This window comes from Rattus norvegicus, chromosome 16, assembly GCF_021556685.1.
Source record: "Rattus norvegicus strain SHRSP/BbbUtx chromosome 16, alternate assembly SHRSP_T2T, whole genome shotgun sequence".
Lineage (NCBI taxonomy): Eukaryota > Metazoa > Chordata > Mammalia > Rodentia > Muridae > Rattus > Rattus norvegicus.
The window spans coordinates 59,089,883-59,109,803 of NC_141549.1; the positions used below are offsets into that span (position 1 = coordinate 59,089,883).

General features: G+C 37.3%; 2 protein-coding genes and 1 long non-coding RNA gene across 25 annotated transcripts in view; 2 read left to right on the forward strand and 1 right to left on the reverse strand.

The window, feature by feature from the left end:
• The window catches only part of Erich1 (glutamate-rich 1), a gene marked incomplete at its 5' end in the record, with an annotated part of 52,793,804 nt that overhangs the window by 28,219,323 nt on the left and 24,554,560 nt on the right, over window positions 1–19,921 (forward strand).
• LOC148000576 (uncharacterized) lies at window positions 2,956–4,138 on the forward strand. Its single transcript, XR_015640387.1, has 2 exons — window positions 2,956–3,003; window positions 3,749–4,138. It is a non-coding gene; the product is annotated as an uncharacterized LOC148000576 (long non-coding RNA).
• Window positions 3,144–19,921, reverse strand: part of Pcm1 (pericentriolar material 1) — a 96,767-nt gene continuing 79,989 nt past the window's right edge. For all 24 annotated transcript variants that reach the window (XM_087589226.1, XM_087589223.1, XM_087589220.1 and 21 more), the window contains 11 exons: window positions 19,606–19,742; window positions 17,404–17,538; window positions 11,371–11,568; window positions 9,448–9,510; window positions 9,064–9,199; window positions 8,495–8,655; window positions 7,052–7,124; window positions 5,578–5,837; window positions 4,735–4,827; window positions 4,539–4,653; window positions 3,144–3,494 (listed from right to left, as the gene is read on the reverse strand). In XM_087589226.1, coding sequence (XP_087445352.1) covers window positions 3,469–3,494; window positions 4,539–4,653; window positions 4,735–4,827; window positions 5,578–5,837; window positions 7,052–7,124; window positions 8,495–8,655; window positions 9,064–9,199; window positions 9,448–9,510; window positions 11,371–11,568; window positions 17,404–17,538; window positions 19,606–19,742 — 1,397 coding nt within the window. In that variant the 3' untranslated portion in view covers window positions 3,144–3,468. The remainder of the gene's footprint in view (window positions 3,495–4,538; window positions 4,654–4,734; window positions 4,828–5,577; window positions 5,838–7,051; window positions 7,125–8,494; window positions 8,656–9,063; window positions 9,200–9,447; window positions 9,511–11,370; window positions 11,569–17,403; window positions 17,539–19,605; window positions 19,743–19,921) is intronic.

The window sequence follows — 19,921 nt, forward strand, 5'->3', positions numbered from 1 at the left end:
AGTGACTTTTTATTGTCGTTACCTGCCTTAACCCTATTCTAGATTTTACTTTTAGATGTGTGTGTGTAGCAGAGTTTATGTGTACCAGGTGCACACCACTACTCAGAGACCAGAAGAGGCCATCAGATCCCCTGGAACTGGAGCTACAAGTTGTGAGCTGTTTAGTGTGAGTGCTGGGAACTGAGCCTCATCCTGCTCAAGAGCGGCAGACACTCCTAACTCCCATTTAAAAAATAATTTCCACGGTATACTTAGTACTGAGAGATTTGAAATCCTCTACCCAGACATCACAGTTTCTCCTTTATCAGCCTGTTTCTTCACTAATCTCATAGGATTTTTCACACATGAAAAAAAATCTCCATACTTGTCCTACAAACATGGACTTTAGAGGGCCTGACAAATGACAGATGTCCTATTTAATCCTTACTGCAAAACCATACAATGTTACTAGGAAGTTGATGCAGAATGTGTATTATAATCTTTGTCCTATCCCACCATTTTAAAAACCTAGAAACTATCAATCTGGGAAATGTCAAATAAGACAGAACTAAAAATATAATCACCGGGTCATGAGATGGCTCTGTGGGGAAAGCTGCTTGCTGCCAAGGCAGGAGACCTGACCTGAGTTCAGTCCCTGGGACCCACGTGATGGAAGGAGAAAACAAACTCCTTCAAGTTGTCCTCTGGCCTCCCCAGTGTCCACCATAGCACACATGCATCCCTCCACAAAATTAACAGTTTAGTGTATGTATACATATAAATTATATATAAATATATCAATTTAATGTACATGTTTGTTTAAAAATAAGCAGACATCTTGGATTACTATTTTGATAATACTGCAGGCTAGTTCCTGAGCCCCCATTTGATCAGTACACTCTACAGTGCCCTACTCAATCCAGTTTCTCCAGTAACAGGAAAACTCTGAGGATAAGAGTCTACTGACCTTAAGGTCAAAGTGGTTAAGCGCAGAGGTAGGTAGGGAGAACAGAATTCCAGTTGCTCTGAAGAGCTTTCATAAGGTTGTTTTAGTCTGCCTCGTGCTAGAAGTTAGTAATTAGGTGTCAAAGGAGGTGAGTTTACATAACACCTCTCTCTTCTAGAACTAATCTGAAAAAGTGTGCTCTCTCATGTTCACACAGACTTTACTGTATCATACTTAACATTTATATTCTCTTAGTTTCAAACCACATAAGGTAGATTCAATCTCAGAATCCCTCTTTTATATATATAAGAAAGATATTTATTTTTAAAAAGCAATACAACTGAGAAATAATGAAGTGTGTGCTTTTCACTAGAAAAATACCCTCCATTCATACCCTCAATAGTCAGTGTGTCGTTCTTCTTCATGTCCTGATTTTTTTAACATTAAAAAATGTTGGCTAAGACACAATTTTGGAATAAATTCTAAACTACTGTGAACATGTCAATTTAAATAAAAATGCAATTCAGAGTTTATATAGGATATACATTTATTAACAGTGAAAAAGCATTTACCCAAAGTGAATGTTACAAAATACAGAGTCCCCCCACAGTCTGGGTACTTTATTATGGTAGCATTATCTCTAACTACATAGAGTTGTATCTTACTTATTGGGACTTTTTTTTTTCTCTCTATCACTAACCAAAATTTTAATTTATAAATTAATACAGACAGAACTTGAACTTCCGTCTGAGCGATACTTACTAGAAGAAGCACGCTACACACATTGTTCTCAATCTCTGCGTACTTTAGAACTAAATTATCCACTAAAATATGAAAACAGCAAACTAGATATAGATAGTAGGTGGAACATAAGTCAAATAAGCTAGTGGATAAAGCCCATGGGTGCTGGGGTCGTAGTTAACATTAAATACAGCCCTCCACTGTATGCATGCAAAGAGAGGAGTCAGGAAAGGGAGGGAGAACACACTGCAATATGGAAGGCCTGGCCTGAGGATTAGAATGATGTTTCTTGTTTTGAGCCTGGAAAATACATAACTTTTTTAGTACATATTATATAAATTACTGGTCTAATTTTAATGAAATTTGAGAAATAAAGTCCTAATTTAAATTAAGTAACAATACAATAAAAGTCCTCAGAGAAAAATCATCATTTGTTATTCACTGACTGGACATTTATATTAAGCTTGAGTAAGTAAGAATTTTTTCATTTATTTTGGTTTTCAAGATATAGTTTCTTTATGTTAACACCTAGATAAGGCTGGCCTTGAACTCAGAGACCAACTAGCTTCTGCTTCTAAAGTGCTGGGATTAAAGGCGTGTGTCACTACTACCCAGCTGTGAGTGAAAAATTAAAAGGAATACCAAATAAGTTCTTATAGAGTCTTATAGACAAGTACTTAAAAAGTTAAGCAAATACTTGGAATGAACAAGTAGTCCTTCACACTATTACCTTTTCAAGTAAAGGCTCCAAGACTGACATGTTCATGGTTAACTGGCTCTGCTATAATATGGGAGGGAGGTGGGAAGGACAGAGAGACGCAGAAGGCAACACACTTTTGAAAAGTTGGTTCACTCGGTGATGAACAACTCACGGAGACCTTCCTAACACTTGGACTTGCTTCTCTCTTAAAACACAAAAACCACTATTAGGCTTTGGCTTTGAATTATCTCAAAAAGTATGTTTGTCTATAGACATAAAAATCTTAATGTTCTGCTACACAAATTTAGTTCTGTTTACCCTAACTTGAAAGAGTTTGGTTTTTTATTTTAAATTAATTAGAATACTACTTGTCTGTACAGAAATACATATAAAGCTTATTTTAATTTTTATAATGAGGCAACATAAGACAAGATTTTCAACTCTGAAAAATATTAATCTAATAGATAATTTTGTTATGGTCTAGTTACTAACAGCATCTAAACTTTGTACACAGTCTGAGTTATTAACATGTTCTAAGACCACGCCACAGATTCCTGGTTGCCTTTATAACCTGCTTTATCCCTACACAGGAACTACAAGAACATCAGACCGACAGCAGCCACACTGACAGTATCAGGTAGGAAGACTGGTCTGAGGCAAAGCTTTAGAAGAAATAAGAATTTCTCAAGCTCTTGACCACTGCTGTTTCTGAATAGTATTATTATATAAAGCAGCAATTTGCTGCAAAGAATTCAACAAAATTTCCCAAAAGCATACTTTACAGATAAGTTCAAACTTTATTTAAAACTACATTTAAAGTTAACACACCAAATGTCACAATGAGGGTTAGGGGTCAAGATCATAAGAAAAATAAAAGCAAAAGAAAAATCCCACAGTGTGTCAAGGTTTGAATCTGTCCAGGATTCAGACTCTAATGTTTTAAACTGCCATGGGCAGAAATTAGCACACCCATCAAAAATGCAGTGTCAAACTAATTTACATTTTATACAGACCAAAACAAATGTTTATTTAGTGTCTTTTTTTTTTTTTTTTTTTACTGTGCTGACTATGTAAGAGAGTTAGATGAGTTTCTGCAGACATTTCATACACTCTGGGCTCCCACTGTTTCTGAAAGGAAGAATAATGATCAATGTTTTATAAATTAGTGAATTAAAATATTACTTGCTAAAATTTACTTTTAAAATTCTTTTCCATAAAGTTCTTACATTACATATAATAAAAAAAAATGTGAATTTAGTTAAAATTCCCTAACAAAACACAGAATGAGGCTTTATTTCTCACAATGGGATGCAGACCAAATATTTTCTTTAAAAACTCCATTAGAAGAAAAAGAAAATAACTATAAAAATGATTAAATACAGACAAAAGAAAACAGAAGAGAAACCAACAATTTCCTTGAATGACGACCTAAGTACATGAAGCTGCACCGAGAGGGAGCGGCACCCCAGCCCACGAGGACACTGTCCCTGCTTGGACGCCCTGTGTTCAAATGCACAGAACTGAGCCCAAAGTTTGGACCACCACCCCACTGCCAGAAAAACAAGGGGGAAAAAAATCTAACATGATTTTTAACTATTGATGGAGAATAACAAAAAGAAAATCCTTTGATTTTGATACAAGGAATACTCTGACCGTGTATGTGTGTGTATACATATATATATGTATATATATTTGGGAAACAAATTAAGGCATAATTATTACAACTATAAAAACAACACGTGTTAATCTGAATAAAAATTCATAATGTAAAACAGGGGTTTTTACTTTCTACATCAAAGAAGGTTAAAGGATATTTAAAATAATAAGGACAAAACTCCCCAAAATAATGTGAACAATGACAGGACGGGGATATTGATCTCAATATATACACTTTTTACAGGGGAGATAAAAGATACATGAATTTAAGCATTAAAAAAATCATAAAGCATTAGTGTTAGCATTACATCTAATACTTTATTAAACTAAAGATTTTAAAAATAAAAAACATAATCTTACATAATTTGAAAAGAAGCACCTGAATTAATGAACAGACTATCTCCTATCCCAATAGTAGGCTTAGGTTTTCTAGGAAGTAATAGTATATTTTCAATAGCAAACTAAATTGGTAGGAACATGATTTTTCAATACAAAATTAAAATTGGTAACTTTTACCAGGTTCTTTCAGTATCTGAGGGTTTCCAGCTAATTCTTCAGTCTGCATTTCACATATCTCACCAGCTAAATGGTTTTTCTGTTCTTCTTCTACCATTTTCTTCCTCAGCTCTGCCTTTAGAACAAAAATGGAAACTATAATCGTTCGTCTTTATAGCTGCTATAAAGGCAAGCCTAGTTGGAGAGAGCCCAGTACCTCTGAACAGACTGTCAGTTTGAGTGGCAAGTCCTCAACTTTCACAAAGTCTTCTTCATCAGACTTTTGACTTATGTTACCAGATTCTGCTTCCTATGAGATAAGTTCGAGATAATAAAGAACAGTTAATGGAAAGAAAAAAAAAAAAGAGAAACAAAAATCACAACACCTTCTACCCTTATATCAAAATCTAAATCACTAGTCCCAAGAACTCAAGAAACCAAACCAAACAACAAGAAAAAGAAGAGAGGGATACAATGTACCCATTGGGGTTAAAATATTGTGCTACAAATTCTTCATTTCTGCTAGGAAATACTATTATTAAAAATATGCGGTCCACATATCTGCAAACTAACCTGTTTGCTATAAAACATAAACAAAAAGTTCAAAGTAAAACTAACGTACTTTTTAATGAAATTTGCTATATAAAAATAATGACTGTCAAACATGTTTCTGTCATATCACTAATTTAAACCTTTAGGTATATCAAAGAATTTTAAAATGCTCTAAATAGCTAAGAAGTTAAAAAAAAAAAAAAAAGGATAGTGTAAGAGATTAACTGACTTATCATGTATCATTAGCACTTCATGTACATAAACTCTCTTAAAGTTGTCACCAAAACTAATTTTTGATTTTCAAAACTAAAATCTTTCAGATTTTGAAATGATCATTAATGTATTATCCCTTTACTATCAAAGTAAGTTTTAAAGAATAAATGTTCTGACAGGTTCTAAACCTAAGCACAAAGTAGAGTTTGCTTTATATGTTAATGTGTTAACTCTTGAAAATGAAAGGTACAGACAAGCAAAAGCAAAAATGAGTGGAAATGTAAACAACACATACGTAGTCATTGACTAACACTGGAGATTCAGTGTCAGGACTTCCAGCCAGAGAGCTCTCGGGAGTCTCCTGAGCAGATTTAACTTCTTTGACTCTAGGCACTAGGGTTTCACTTGCAGTCAAGGGTAATGGCATAGGGTCAGGCTGTTTAGATGAATCAGTAGTAGTAGTGAGTGAGTCCTTATGGGTAGCACTGTTTAAATGCTGTTCATTTTCCAAGATATTGAGATAACAAGGTTTCACAGGAGAGCTGTCTTGATCATCTGCCATTAAAAGAAAGTCTCAGCATTAGAGGGATGAAGCATTTGTACAATTTTACTCTAGAACACTAAGGACCAAATATGACTGAGAGTAATCGTGACATGTAGGCTCCAAAAGAAAAGATCCCTTACCTTTTCCTTACTCATGATTCCCCAGTTAACTGAACAGATATAGCTAGGTACATTTTTTTTAATTTAAAAATTTCAAGGCCAACTGTTTGAAGACTAAAGCCCTAGAATGAATATTATTTTAAAACAAACTGAAACAAAACACACTCCTCTCATTTGTATCTAAAATATAAAACCCTGGATAAATTTTCTGTAAGGTAAATATTTGTCAAATATCTATAAAGAGGGTTGGGGTACTGAGGACATGGCTTAGCAGTTAGAAGCACTTGCTTTCACAAAAGACTGGAGTTGAGGTTCAAGCAGCCACATCAAGTAGTTCACAGCTGCCTGTTCCAGATGATCCAGAGCCCAGTGCCCTCTTCTGTCCTTTGAGGGCACTACATGCATGTGATACGTGTACAAACACTTTGGTATATATGCATTAAAAAAATGAATACACAAACATAAAAATAAGTGTATGGCACAAAGGTCCCATGCCTTTAACCCCACAATGCAGGAAACACAAACAGGCAGATACATCTCTCAAGCTGGAAGACAGTCTGATTTACATACACTCTGCCTCAAAATAAACAAATATACAAACAAATATATAAATGGATAATAATTGCTAGTTGGAGACACAATATGGATGCGTGCACCTGCAATTCGATGACTCAGGAGGGTAGAGGCAGGAGAATCGAGGTTATCATCAAACTCTATAAAGAGTTCAAGGCCAGCTTGGGCTACATGAGATCCTGTTTGAAAACACTATACTAAATTGAACAACAAAAATTAATCAATCACTGTTCTCTTACATTTTTTCTTTCTTTTTTTTTTTTTTTTTGTTCTTTTTTTCGGAGCTGGGGACCAAACCCAGGGCCTTGCGCTTCCTAGGTAAGCGCTCTACCACTGAGCTAAATCCCCAGCCCCTACATTTTTTCTTTTATAAAATATTTACCAGGAAAACAAAGATAGACATCAAGTCCAAAATGCCTTTATATTTACTTACATTAGCTACAAATTAAAAACTAAAATTAAAAACTTTCTTTAGCTTAAGGACAAAGAAAATATTTTAAAGAATCAACGTCAGGGTTGTTTAGTTTTCTTACTTTTACTAGTTCCTTCTTGGTCTGATGGTACATTTGTACTTTCTTGTGTTTTTTCAAGATCATGTTGCAGAACCTAAAAGAGAAACATGTTTTAATAGCAAGACCTTAAAATACATGTTCCCTATAGAAAAAAAAAATACTATGTGGTTTTTACCCAAGCCCAGGGCTATAAATCAGGAACTATAACAGTATCTAAAGTGTTTCAAAGAGGCTTTAGTTAACAATTAAAAAATGGGTAACTAAAACCATTTGCTACTTAAATAAATACAAAATAATTTAAATGACTAGACTAAAACAGATCCTACAAGTTTTTACTATTTTTCTTGGGATTGTCTCTCAGAATTAAAGAATATATTTGTAACCTTTAAGTGAATGACACAGAAATCAGAAAGTAGAGGAAGATGAACAAAGTTAGCGCTTGTAGCAGAGGGAAGAACAGAATCTGAGATTCCTCCCCAGTGGAGGGGTATGATGGTAGGGTAGTGACTGATGACCACACGGAGTGATGCTGGTGGTAGTTCTAGTCTTTTAGGAAGGATCACCTATTTTTTTTTTTTTATAGAAGATTACGTTTTAGAGACTTGAATTAGCTTCAAATAAAAGGTAGGAGTAGAGGGAGGTAGAATTAAAAAAAAAAAGTACTGAAAATCAGGGTTTAGTGTAAGTCTTCACAATGATGGAATACCTACTCTATCTATTTAACTGAAGAATAACAGCAACGAAACTTCCGTGACCCAGGGTGGAGAATGGATAAGCTTTTTTGAAGTACCAACGCACACCAACAACTGGGACTCTGCATCAGAAAGCAAGCTGTCTACCAAAAATATCTTATAGAGAAACGCCAAGGAAGCTAAGCCTTGTTTGAAAATACGTATGAGTGTGTATATCTCACATACAGAGTCTATCTCTATAAATCTTAAACCCTCAGGGTTCAGCAGATACCTACTGCAGAGAAACTATCAGGTATAGCCTCTTGGGATAAAGAAAAGGCAGGAAAAGAAATGATCTTATGCTTGTTATGTACTATTCTAATTCATGACTGGGAGAAAAATATGGAACTTTTAACTAATAATTCAGATCTTCTAAAGATATCCTATAGTTTTACAACTTGTTACAAAGAACATGAGAAGTCTGAAAGATTATTAGATATAAAATAAAGCCAGTGCTTCAGAGGTTTTGTTTGTTTGTTTTTGAGCCATGGTCTCCGTATGTAGTTCTGGCCGGTCTTGAACTCATGAGAGATCTGCCCACTTTTGATTCCAGAGTGCTGGGATTAAAGACAAATGCCATAAGCTTGGCGTGTTCCACATCTAAATACATATACTAATTTTTAATAAATATTTTTTTATTCCTGAAAATAACAATGGAAAAAGTTATACACTTTAACAGCTTTCAGAAGGATGTTTTCCGAAGCTGAAATATGACTGGTTTATAACAAAATACCTGATTGTCATGTTCATTTTCTTCTGTAGTTTCAGTGTTAGCCTGAAGCGAAGTCTGAACATCCACAGGACTCTCTTCAAAGTCTTCCATTTCTTCATCCTCATTCTCATCTTCTCCACTTCCATAATTAGTTAAAGCCTGACTTTCTGCTTTAGATAGATCTAGGTTGATTACATACAAAGTTTAGTTAACTCACAACTTAATCTTCAGGATTAGGGGTGGGGTGTAGATGAGTCTCACTGTGATGTAGGTACTAACTCCTGGACTAACATTACCCTACTTCCTCGGTCTCCTCCTGCTGTGCACCACCACAGCCATCACTCAGTCGTAGTAACGGTTCCTGTCTCCTGCATCACTGAGTGCACACTGAATCTGAAGTACTCAAACCAGTTCACACTAGAAGCTGTTGTGCTGCATGGCAAGGTAATTTAATCAGGTCACACAGATCACTCAGTCAAAATGGTACTAGATACAAATACAGAGTCTGACACAGTGCTCACTGCACCCTACAGACTTTAAGTGACCTATAGGAAGCCCATGTATCAATGTTTCAAAGTCTCCGAACTCACTGATAGACACTGGACACCGTTCACTTTCTTCATCTTCCTCTTGATCAGAAACATCAGATCTTACATTTTTGGGACCTTTAGCATCATATACTTCTGAAGTCTGAGTCTGCTTAACAGTTTCAGTCTCATCCTTGTCCTGTAAAAAACAGAGATAATTAACTCCTTAGAGTACTTAAAAAAGTATATATGGTAGAGCTTTCTTAGCAACAATAGTCACTGTGTAATGATTACTTTTGTATTCTAGTTTTGTTTTAAAAGAAAAAACATGGTTTGTCAGAAGAAAAGAGATTTAACTACATACTTTAACTGTAAAAAAGATTAAAAGCTGTTCAAATTTTGTTTTGTTCTAAAAAGCATTATTTATAGACACTAATTAGCACATACTTTGTCTTCATCATCAATCTCTCCAGCAGGTGAGCCACGATCTCCTTCAAGAATCCTTTTGGCCTAATAGCAAATCAATTAAGAAGAACTTAGCAAGAACACTTTTGTAATTCCATTTTTTCTAATCTCAATAATAAATCAGTCTTTGTTACCTGTCACATCTAAACCACTCAAGATTTTAGCTTATCATTCCTTTAAAAACTTTATTTCTCAATTTTACACAGATAAATGATATACTTTACCATATCCCCCTCATTATCCTCTCTTAATGTCTGTCTTTCTTAAATAAAATGTATGTGCATTGTATGTGTCTGTGAAAGTCAGAAGATAACGTCCCATACAGTTTCTTGTATTCTACCTTGAGAGGGTCTCATTTTGTGGTTTGTGGCTATATACCTAGACAAAATGGCTGTCACGCTTCCAGGGATTCTCCTGTCCTGCTGAAGAAATACTGAAGTTACAGACATGCACATCCATGCCTGTGTTTTACATGCTACTCATGTTATCTAGAACATTACTTTAAACTTTACATGAAATAATGTTATTCCCACAATGTTTAGAATAAAATGTCCATATAAAGGTTTCTTAAACACCATAACTTGGTCTTTACTATCCCTATGACCTCACTTCTTACATCATTACCACACTGGTTCAGGATACATACATACATACATACACACACACACACACACACACACACACACACACACACACACATATATATATATATATATGCCAGGCAAATCCTCCATTCCCACCTCTAATACCAGCTCCTACTTTTGCCTTTATGGCCCTACTTTGTTCAACAGTTCAACCCTGCCATCGAATCACTACCCTGACTTTTCTTCATGATGGCCTCCTGTCTTTGAGGTCAGCTCCTATTTCAGGACCTGGGAAGAGCTTCGTGAGATTGACTTCTTTCCAGTAACTTACTATGGTATTCTAGTATTATTCTGCTTTATCTTCCTTAAGTACTTGGCAATGTTTCAAATGAATCTATATCTAGAATAAAAACAGGAGCAATGTGGCAAAGATAGCATAATTCTATTCTAGATTCTTAGAAGGGTTTCTCGCTCTCTCTGTTTTTGTCTTGGTCTCGCCTGCTTCCCCTTCTCATGGTCAGAGGGTAAGAAAAAGGGTGCCTACTATAAGAAAGCTTCCTAGAAAGCTTTACAGAACAACTGATTTAGTTTTGCATGCAGTCACAAGTAACAAGGCAGAAAAACTAGAGATAAAAACCTAAAATGTCAGCGTGGTCTTCATGTGGGTCCCAAACAATTGGAGCAGGGGCTAACTCAAAAGCTGTTGCCTGTACATGGGGTATGTTCTTCTTGCTGGGCTGCCTTGTCTGGCCTCAGTGAGAGAGGATGCACCCAGCCCCACAGAGACTTGATGTACCAAGGTGGGGGAATACTTAGGGGTGCCTCCACCCTCTCAGAGGAGAAGAGGAGGGGAGTGACAGAGTGGGGTCAGTGAGCAGGATGTAAAGTAAATTTAAAAAAAAAAAAAACAAAACAACCAAAAAACCTAAAACCCTAGCCAATGAATACATGTATCTGTTGACTGAAAGTGACTTCCTTATGACACATACTCTTGGAAAACATTTGTCAACAGCTATGGCAGGAAATCTGGCCAGGAACAAGATCCTAGTTCTCCCCTCTTTGGAGCTCTTAATAAGCCATACTAAAATAAACTGGGCATCTCACCATTCACAGTGAGCACCAATTCCTGTCTGCACTGTTACCTTGCCTTTGTGAATCCTAAGTTTGTTTGGTATGTAGACCACATACTGGTATACAATATGACTAACTGGTTTTACTAAAAATAACTGTTAAGGTTAAACGAGAGTTTACTTATTAATAATGACTAAGAACTGTATTTATAAGCTAACAATAGCTACTCTTAAAGGCAAAGGAAACTTACCTCTTTTGCATAAGACTGTATCACTCCAGCTGCTTCAATTTTCCTTTTGCATCTCTGTTTAACAGCTATGCTGTTATTATCCAAATCTTGCATGAGCTTAAAGAAAGCCAATTCATTAAACAACACTTCAGATATCTCCACAAGAAGATCTTCTCCACAGTCTTTCAGTTTTCTGCCTGCAAATTTTGCTAGTGAATCCTGTTTAAAAGGAAAGTAAATAATCTTAAGATCACAATAAACTTAATTGTGTATAAAACAATGCAGGTGATTTAAAAGGTTAAACTAAAATAGTTGTTTCTAGAAAACCAGTATTTTTAATATTTTCTATGTATATAGATATACTTAGTTATTTGTCTTTTGAGATTTTAATATATTTCCCCCTTCCTTTTCCTCCTTCCAAATGCTCCTATATACCTTTCCTTGCTCTCTCTCACTTTTTTCATTAATTATTGTTACATACTGTACTGGGTGGTGGTGTGTGTCACCCTGACATCAGAGAGGAAGGAGCCTCAGTTGAGGAAATGCTGCTATGAGACGTTTTCTCGGAGGACTCAGTCCATTGTGGGTGGTGCCATCCCTAGGCTGGCAAGTCCTGGGTTCTATAAGAAAGAAACCTGAGCAAGCCAGGAAAAGCAAGCCAGTAAGCAGGGGCTGGAGAGATGGCTCAGTGGTTAAGAGCACTCACTGCTCTTCCAGAGTTCAATTCCCAACAACCACATGGTGGGTCACAACCATCTGTAATGGAACCAGATTCCGTTCTGGTGTGTCTGAAAACAAGCGACAGTGTACTCACATATAAATAAATCTAAAAAACAAACAAACAAACAAAAAAAAAAAAAACAAAAAAAACCCAGTAAGCAGTAACCCTCTGTGGCTTCTGTATCAGCTCCTTCCTCCAGGATCCTGCCCTGTTTGAGTTCCTGAACTGACTTTCTTCAATACCTTCCTACCGTACTATCGTAGTTGTTGACAAATGCCATGAAAGTGTAAGCCAAATAAACCCCTTTCCCCCACAACTTGCTTTTTGGTCATGGTGTTTCGCTGCAGCAATAGAAAGTCTAAATAAGACGCATAGATAAACGTACATGTGTGTGTGTGCAGATTAATATGTGCATACATACACATGCATATATATATATATTCCTAAATATCTAAGTAGATCTTCTCAAGCTGTATAATATTACTTGTACACTTGGTGCTCTCTGCATATGGGTAAGATCTCCTGGGGTTCCCCAGATCCACATTAACATGTCTAGCACTGTTGTCCTTATTTCTAATATTTTAAGTACTGGGAAGCTTGAAATTAATAGCCATGGTTATACAAAGGCAGATTAGTATTATTGTAAATATTCTTATTACAAAGCAGGAATATCCCTAACCTCACTTAGAGTATACACCTGGGGAAGAAAAGAGCATATAGCCATCTATTAATACAGTACTTCCTTAATATAAACAGACTACTAATGTCCGAAAGCTCCCAGAGCACATGTAGGGACTATGTATGCACTACACTAATAAGTCATTAAATACCCAGTAAGGATAGTCTTCCTCATCAATATGGCGCCAATTTCTGTTATTTTCTTCTCTATACCAGTCATTCTCATCTAAAATTTCTTCAGAGTAAGTTTACAAATAAGCATTAGTTCTATTCAAGTTGACATTCAGCATCATCAAATGAACAACTGTGTTATTTTATATAAAGGACTTCCCTTTTTCTTTCTTGCAAAACTAGGAGCCATGTTACTTAGAGAAAAGGCAACTATGACGTAACCTACCCCCCAACCCCCAAAAGAAAACAACACAAAACACCCACAGAGGGAGCATGTATTCAGGAGGCAAAAGCAGGCGTATCTGAGTTTGAAGCCACTGTGGTCTAGAGTGAGTTCCAGAGCTACAAAGGAGGAGGAGCATGCATGCTAAGGGACACGAAGCACAAAATGGCAGAACAGATTTCAGAAGAAAAAATGAGAACCCGATACTTAAAAATTAGAAAGTCACGGGGTTGGGGATTTAGCTCAGTGGTAGAGCACTTGCCTAGCAAGCACAAGGCCCTGGGTTCGGTCCCCAGCTCCGAAAAAAAGAAGAAAAAAAAAAAATAGAAAGTCACAAGAGAAAGAAAATAAGGATAAAGGGAAAGGAGGAAAGAGAAAAGATTCTAGGTAAAATTTAATTTAAATTAGCTTTTGCTCTTTAGACATGACCCTGTGATAAAAAAACAGGAAAGAAGCAAAAGCAGTTGAATTTTCTTAGAAATGTTGAACAAATACTGATTAAAAATATGAATTAAGAATAATTTTAACCATACTCTAAAATAGTTACTTCTTTCTCTTAGAATAAGCTAGCTAAATTTATAAAAAATTCATTACCTATAAGTTATCTTAAGTATTTTTAATACTTCAGATATTTCTTTAAGAATACCTTATTTATAATCTTTCTATTTTATGCTAATAAATCCTATTTCTACAAAGTACAAGATCCTTGATAAATTATATACCTTATAAATTATGTATCAATATTCTAAACAAAAATAAGAACAACTGAGATTATTACTGAATTTGTGCTTTAGTCTTAAAGCTAACAAAATGGAGGATTAATATGAATTAGTGCCTCACTCAGACTTTAACAGGCAAAGTGATAGTACTACCCTTAACCAGTTTAAGAGGCAGCTTGGAGGGTCAACTGGCCCCAGGTAACAGGATCATGGTACTGAAATGGTTCCAGAAGGAACTGACAGGCTTACAGAGGGATCCTCCTCCTCAGTGTTCTGTAGGACCGGTGGGTGATGACTGTCCTTAACAAAGAGTTGGGCTATTTCCCCTGACCATCCACTTCTACAGATTATCTATCCTTTCAAGCCCCCCGAGGTGTAAGATAGAGTTCTTGGACTGACTGAAGATGGCACCTCAGAGCAGCCTGAGACCCATGGAGACTCTAAAAGGATATGGGCACAATCTGAGAGTACAATGGTACCAGACAAAGAACGTGGCATTACTGAATAGGGCAGTCAGCCACCAGCATGGAGCCTTAGAGCCCATGCTGCTCATTTTGCTGGGAAGGGAGCACGAGGCACATTATTGCTCAGAGGCTGGCTGTAGACACAACTCTCATGCCTGGTGAGCCTCGGGCACAGAGGGCAGGGAGCTGTGTGGCAGCGTGGAGCTCAGGCAGATCCTGTTCCCAGAAGCTCTTCCTAGCCACAAGAGCACCCTGACTCTGGATATGTGAGATGAGTATCAGTGATGATCCAGTATGTATGGTGTGTCAAAAGTCAGAAACCTTGAACCAGATCAGCAACTAGTTGCAATGACTATTTGCATGTAAAGCTGTAAGCATGCTGTTGCTTAGCAGGCTACACCCTAGAGCTTGAGGAGGCTCTGCCTCTGAATGTGCTGCCAGGGAAAAAGGTCCATGGTCCCTGCTCCTGCCCCAGGCTGTCTTGATGCCTGTTGTCCAAGTGGATGGCTGTGGTCTGTGCAGCTGCCAGAGGCCAGGTTGGTGTCTGGTCTGTGCTACCACCTGAGACCATGCTGATGCCTGTGAAGATGACGACGGTGGTGGAGGGGCATGGTAATGTCTGTGGTCCATGTTACCACTGGAGGTTATGTTGATTTCTGTGCTACTACCTGAAAGATGTTGATGTTCATGGTCCATTTTATTGCGAGAAGATAAATGGATACTCATGGCCTGGGCTGCCACCTGAAGCCATGTTGATATCTGTGGCCCTTCTGTGGCCAGGGGCCTTGTTGATGGACACGGCCCATGATACCTCTGACAGCCCATATGGATGGCTGTCGTCTGTGCTGTCCCTGAAGCCCATGATAGTATCCACGGTCTGCATTGCCTTTGAAGACCAAGCTGAGGTTGCCAAGTTGCCGCCGGAGGCCATGTGGGTGTCTGTGGTCCGTGCTGTTCCCAGAAACCATGTGGAAATCTATGACCCAAGCTGCCTCTGACTGTAAAGGGCAAGTAGGCTCCTTTTGCAGTGGCACCGATGACTGCAGACTCACAGTTGAAAATCAAAGACACAGAAGGCTTCTGTGACAACTTCTCTTTCCCCATCGCTTAGTGTGTACCCACACACAAAACACACACACACACACACACACACACACACACACACACACACACACACACACACACACACACACACAACAAGAAGCCACGGAAGAGAACTCTTAAAAATTGTGACAAAGTGTAACTCTACACTTTGATGACTTACGGTGGAGTGGGATGGGGAAGGACTCAATTCTAAAAAACCTGCCACTGGCAGTTTAACCATGGTCCAGTGAAAATACTGGCAACCTAAACTGGACTTGGTGGATTTCTTTTTCAGTCTTTTTTAAAATTCATCTCTATTGGGGTTGGGTTCAAAAAGGTGTGGATCTGGGAGGGCTGGAAAGTGAATGTGATTTTGATGTATTATGTGAAATTCCCAAATAATCAATAAAAATATTATATTGGGAAAAAAGTTTAATGTCTGAAACAGGAAGCAAAACAAAATTTCATAGAGAACTTCACATTAAGAGAAAAATGTACTACTTAAACTAGAGTAACAATATCCATCACTTAAGTATCTCAATGTGAAATATTTAGGTCATCATAATCATAAAGATAAACATCACATAGGTTTAGCAGCATACCTGGTTTCTAACTAGTATATCCCTTCCTCATCTCCCATCTATCAGGAAAACAAAACAAAACATCTACAAACACTGTCAAATGTCTTCCAGGAAACAAATATAATCTCTAGTTAAGAACCATGGCCTCAATTTAATTGAAAGCTGCGGTTTATGTAAAGACAGAATAGGACAGTTGTTTGTGTGCAGACAATTCCACTGGCCTGTTCTCAGGGACCTAGTGGCTTCTTAAGCCATGCATGCTGCCAAGGTATGCCAGGCATGTGCCATGGGCACCGCAGCTGTCTCTGTTTCTGGCGTCCCTCTTTCTGTTCGTCCTGTGTGCCCTCTTTCTCTCTCTGTCCTGCCCCATCCTTGCCTTGCCCTCATGGCTCTGCTTGCTTCCATGTCCACTTGTCTGCCTCTCTCACTTCACCAGGTCCTCCTCCTTTCCCCTCCCTCAATAAACCTCCTTTTACATCAGATCTGTTGCATGGCCATTCTTTCTCAGAGGTACACACTCGGCTTGAGCCCACCAAAGATAACCCCTCCCTCACCTCATTCTACTTCAAAACAATAGTGACTACTAGAGGCTGGGCAGTGTAGGAGGAAAAAAATAAAGGAAAATAGGTATAAAGCAGAAGGTTCATTGTGAGTCATAGTGGTATGACCACAGTTCACAGTAATGGATAACTCTCGCCTACTTTATGCATGTCTAAAAGAGAAGAGCTTGAAGGCCCCTAAAAAAGTGATGAGAGTGAAATGCCAGTTACCCAAACTTCATTAAGGCATACAGTTCTTTAAAAATTATTGTTATGCTCTAAGAAGTTTCTCAAATTAAAGAGGCTGGTTTCTAGTGTCTAAAATTTCTTATATTATTGAAAATTAAATCAGAGCATGCTATCTAAGCATTTCAGTCTTGAACTATTCTTCACGGTAGAATGCCAAACCAGTAAATCTAAACATTTTTATTCATGTGTATGTGTACCGATCTATGTGAGTATGCCGAGTGTGTACAGATGCTTTATTAAAAAAACCAGAACAGAGGGCCTAATACTCAAGCCCTGTACTGCAGCTGGAGGCACAGGAAGTTGTGAGCCACCTAACATGGGTGCTGAGAATCAAACCCAGGTCCTCTAGAAGAGCAGCAAGTGCTCTTAACAGCTGAGCCATCTCTCCAGTCCTTTTAAACCAATACTATTTTATTGACGTTGGGAAAGTCCCTGGCAATGGTTATATTAAATGAAAATACAGAAAGACCTCTTATAATTTTTAACTAAGTAAAGAGATAATATTAAAGTGCCATCCAAACTGAGTATCAGGATGGATTATTGAATCAGTTCTATACTATCAGAAAATGATAAAGCGCCCTAACCAAATGGAATACAGGTTAACTCATACAAAAATGAACTCTTACCTGTAATATACTTCCTAGCTGTTTATGAAAGAACTTCACAAACTCTTTGCTCTCGTCGTTCTGCTGGGTAAGGGTCAACACCATACGTCTCACTGAAGTGAGAAGCTGAGAAGAACATACTTCATCCATGTGCTCCTAAGAAAAACCCTAACAGGTTAGGATATAAACGTATCTACTGTTTAAAGAATATTAATCTATACAATTTGAAATTAATGTCTCTTGTATAGTTTCTCATTTTTCTGATAAAGATTTGAAAGGTTTTTCTCTATATAGCATACACACTAAAATGTTTGGTGATTTTAACACACACACTAGAAAATGACCAATAAAACAAATTTCCTGTTCCTATACTCTTCCTCACTTCCCTTCTGCAGTAAGAAGAATTATGTGTGCTATCTTCCTGCTGTAGTTCAGTTAATCTCAATTACCCTTAAAATCTTATCCACCCTCTACCAATTTCCTATTATATCTGTGGTGGTTTGAGTAAGAATGGCCCCCAGCACCTCATAGAGTTGAATGCTTAGTCACAGGGGGCGAAACTCTGACAGGATTAGATGACTTAGGAAGCATGGCCTTGATGGAGGAAGAGTGTTACTAGGGATGGGGCTTTGATGTTTCAAAAGCCCATGCCAGGCCCACTGTCTCTGCCTATGGATGAATCAGAGCTCTCAAACCATTCGAGCACCATCCTGCCAGGACTCCATGCCTATTCATAGTCCCTGTCATGACGATGATGATGATGGACTAGTTTTCTCAAACTGTAAACATGCTCTCAATTAAATGCTTTTCTTGAAAGAGTTGCTGTGATATGGTGTCCTAGTAATTCCACCAGCAACACCTTTCCCCAAACCAACAACTAAAAATGTCTCTAGATATTATGAAATATCTTTCTCTTTTCGAATGCCACTTAAGGCAAGCCTCTTCTTAACTGTGCCATAAAAACCTTGTGAAAATCAAGTATGGTTGTATGCCTGTGATTCTAGTATTCTGAGGGGAAGAAAGAAAGATTGTTGTAAGTTCTAGGCCAAGCTGTGTTATCCACCAAAACTCGTCTCAAAACACCAAAACTATATATATATGAAATATGACAAAGTCAGTCTAGAGTAGACCTGAAACAATCTCAAGATTCTCGTTCCTTTTCAGCCTTTCAATTCATTTAAGCAGGTCCTACCACCCTTTCTCATGGTCAAATTCCCCTCCCCAATTAACAACTAGGTGGCCAAACTAGATGATACCAATGGTATGTATGGGGGCCTGAGTGTACCACATTTGTTCCCAGTGTCTGAGGCCAGAAAATATTATCGTATGCCCTGGAATTGAACTTGCAGACACTTGTGAAACAACATGTGGGTTCTCTTAGCCACTGAGTTATCTCTCCAAACATAGGTGAACCCTATTAATAAAACATACTACTAGATGTACTGATTCAGATTAAGCCCCAAAACAACAGTATTTAATGTCAATATTCTACTCTTACCAAAGACAGATCATCTTCACAAAAAATAAACACCTCTGAGTTAAATGACATTATAGATCAAGATTAGGCATCTTGTGATGCTAGGGATGGGCGTTTTTGTTTTTTTGTTTTTTTGTTTTTTTAACTTTACTAGTCTGGTTTTGCTTATATACTCTGGTTTCCCATTTTTATGGTTTCTCCCCCAACCCCTTTCTCAAAAGAAGGCATGGAGTTGGATGGATAGGGAGGTAGAGAGGATCTAGATGAGGGAGGGGAAACAATAACTATATTGTATGAAAAAAATCATACCTATTTTTTAAAAAAAAGTAACAGAAAAAAATTAAAATGAGCCTGAATGCAACACATTTTTTATAGTTTTCTATATCTGGGTGCAATCCAAACTATGTTTTCATTTCCAATTTTTAAAGTTCCTTAGACGACTGCAATTTTAAAGTTCTTGTTTTAAAAGCTTCTTATGAAAACATGGGATGCAGTTTCAGATGTAAATTTCCCTTTTCATCTGGCCTAGAACTCATTCTGTATACCAGTTTGGCCTCAAACTCAGAGCTCTGCCTGTCTGTGCCTCCTGAAAACTAAATGAATAACCACACTCGGCCGTATTCCACTTTTCCATCTGTTCTTTGCTCTCTTAATTTTAAGGGCACTATTTATAAGTCTCACATGGTCATTCACATGGTCATTACTAGAAATTATATATGCTGCTTTATTTTGTATTTATTGTTTACCTTCAAAAAGGGAATGACTTCTTTCATAATTGCTTTAATTTGGCGGTCCAGTTGCTGAGTGTCAATTCTAGGACAGGGGACGGCAGAAACGTCACTTGTAGGTTGTGGTGAACTGTGATTCTCAATAATGGGAGTTTCTATTTTTTAAGAAAAATGATATGTCAACAAAAGCCAATGATATTATGTACACAGACATATACCCATTTACATACGATTTTATAGAATATTATACTTTTATGTTAAAATAATATAAAGAAAAACCAAGTAGTTTTAGCAGTCCTTATAATTAAGGAGCTTAACTTTTTTTAAACATGAG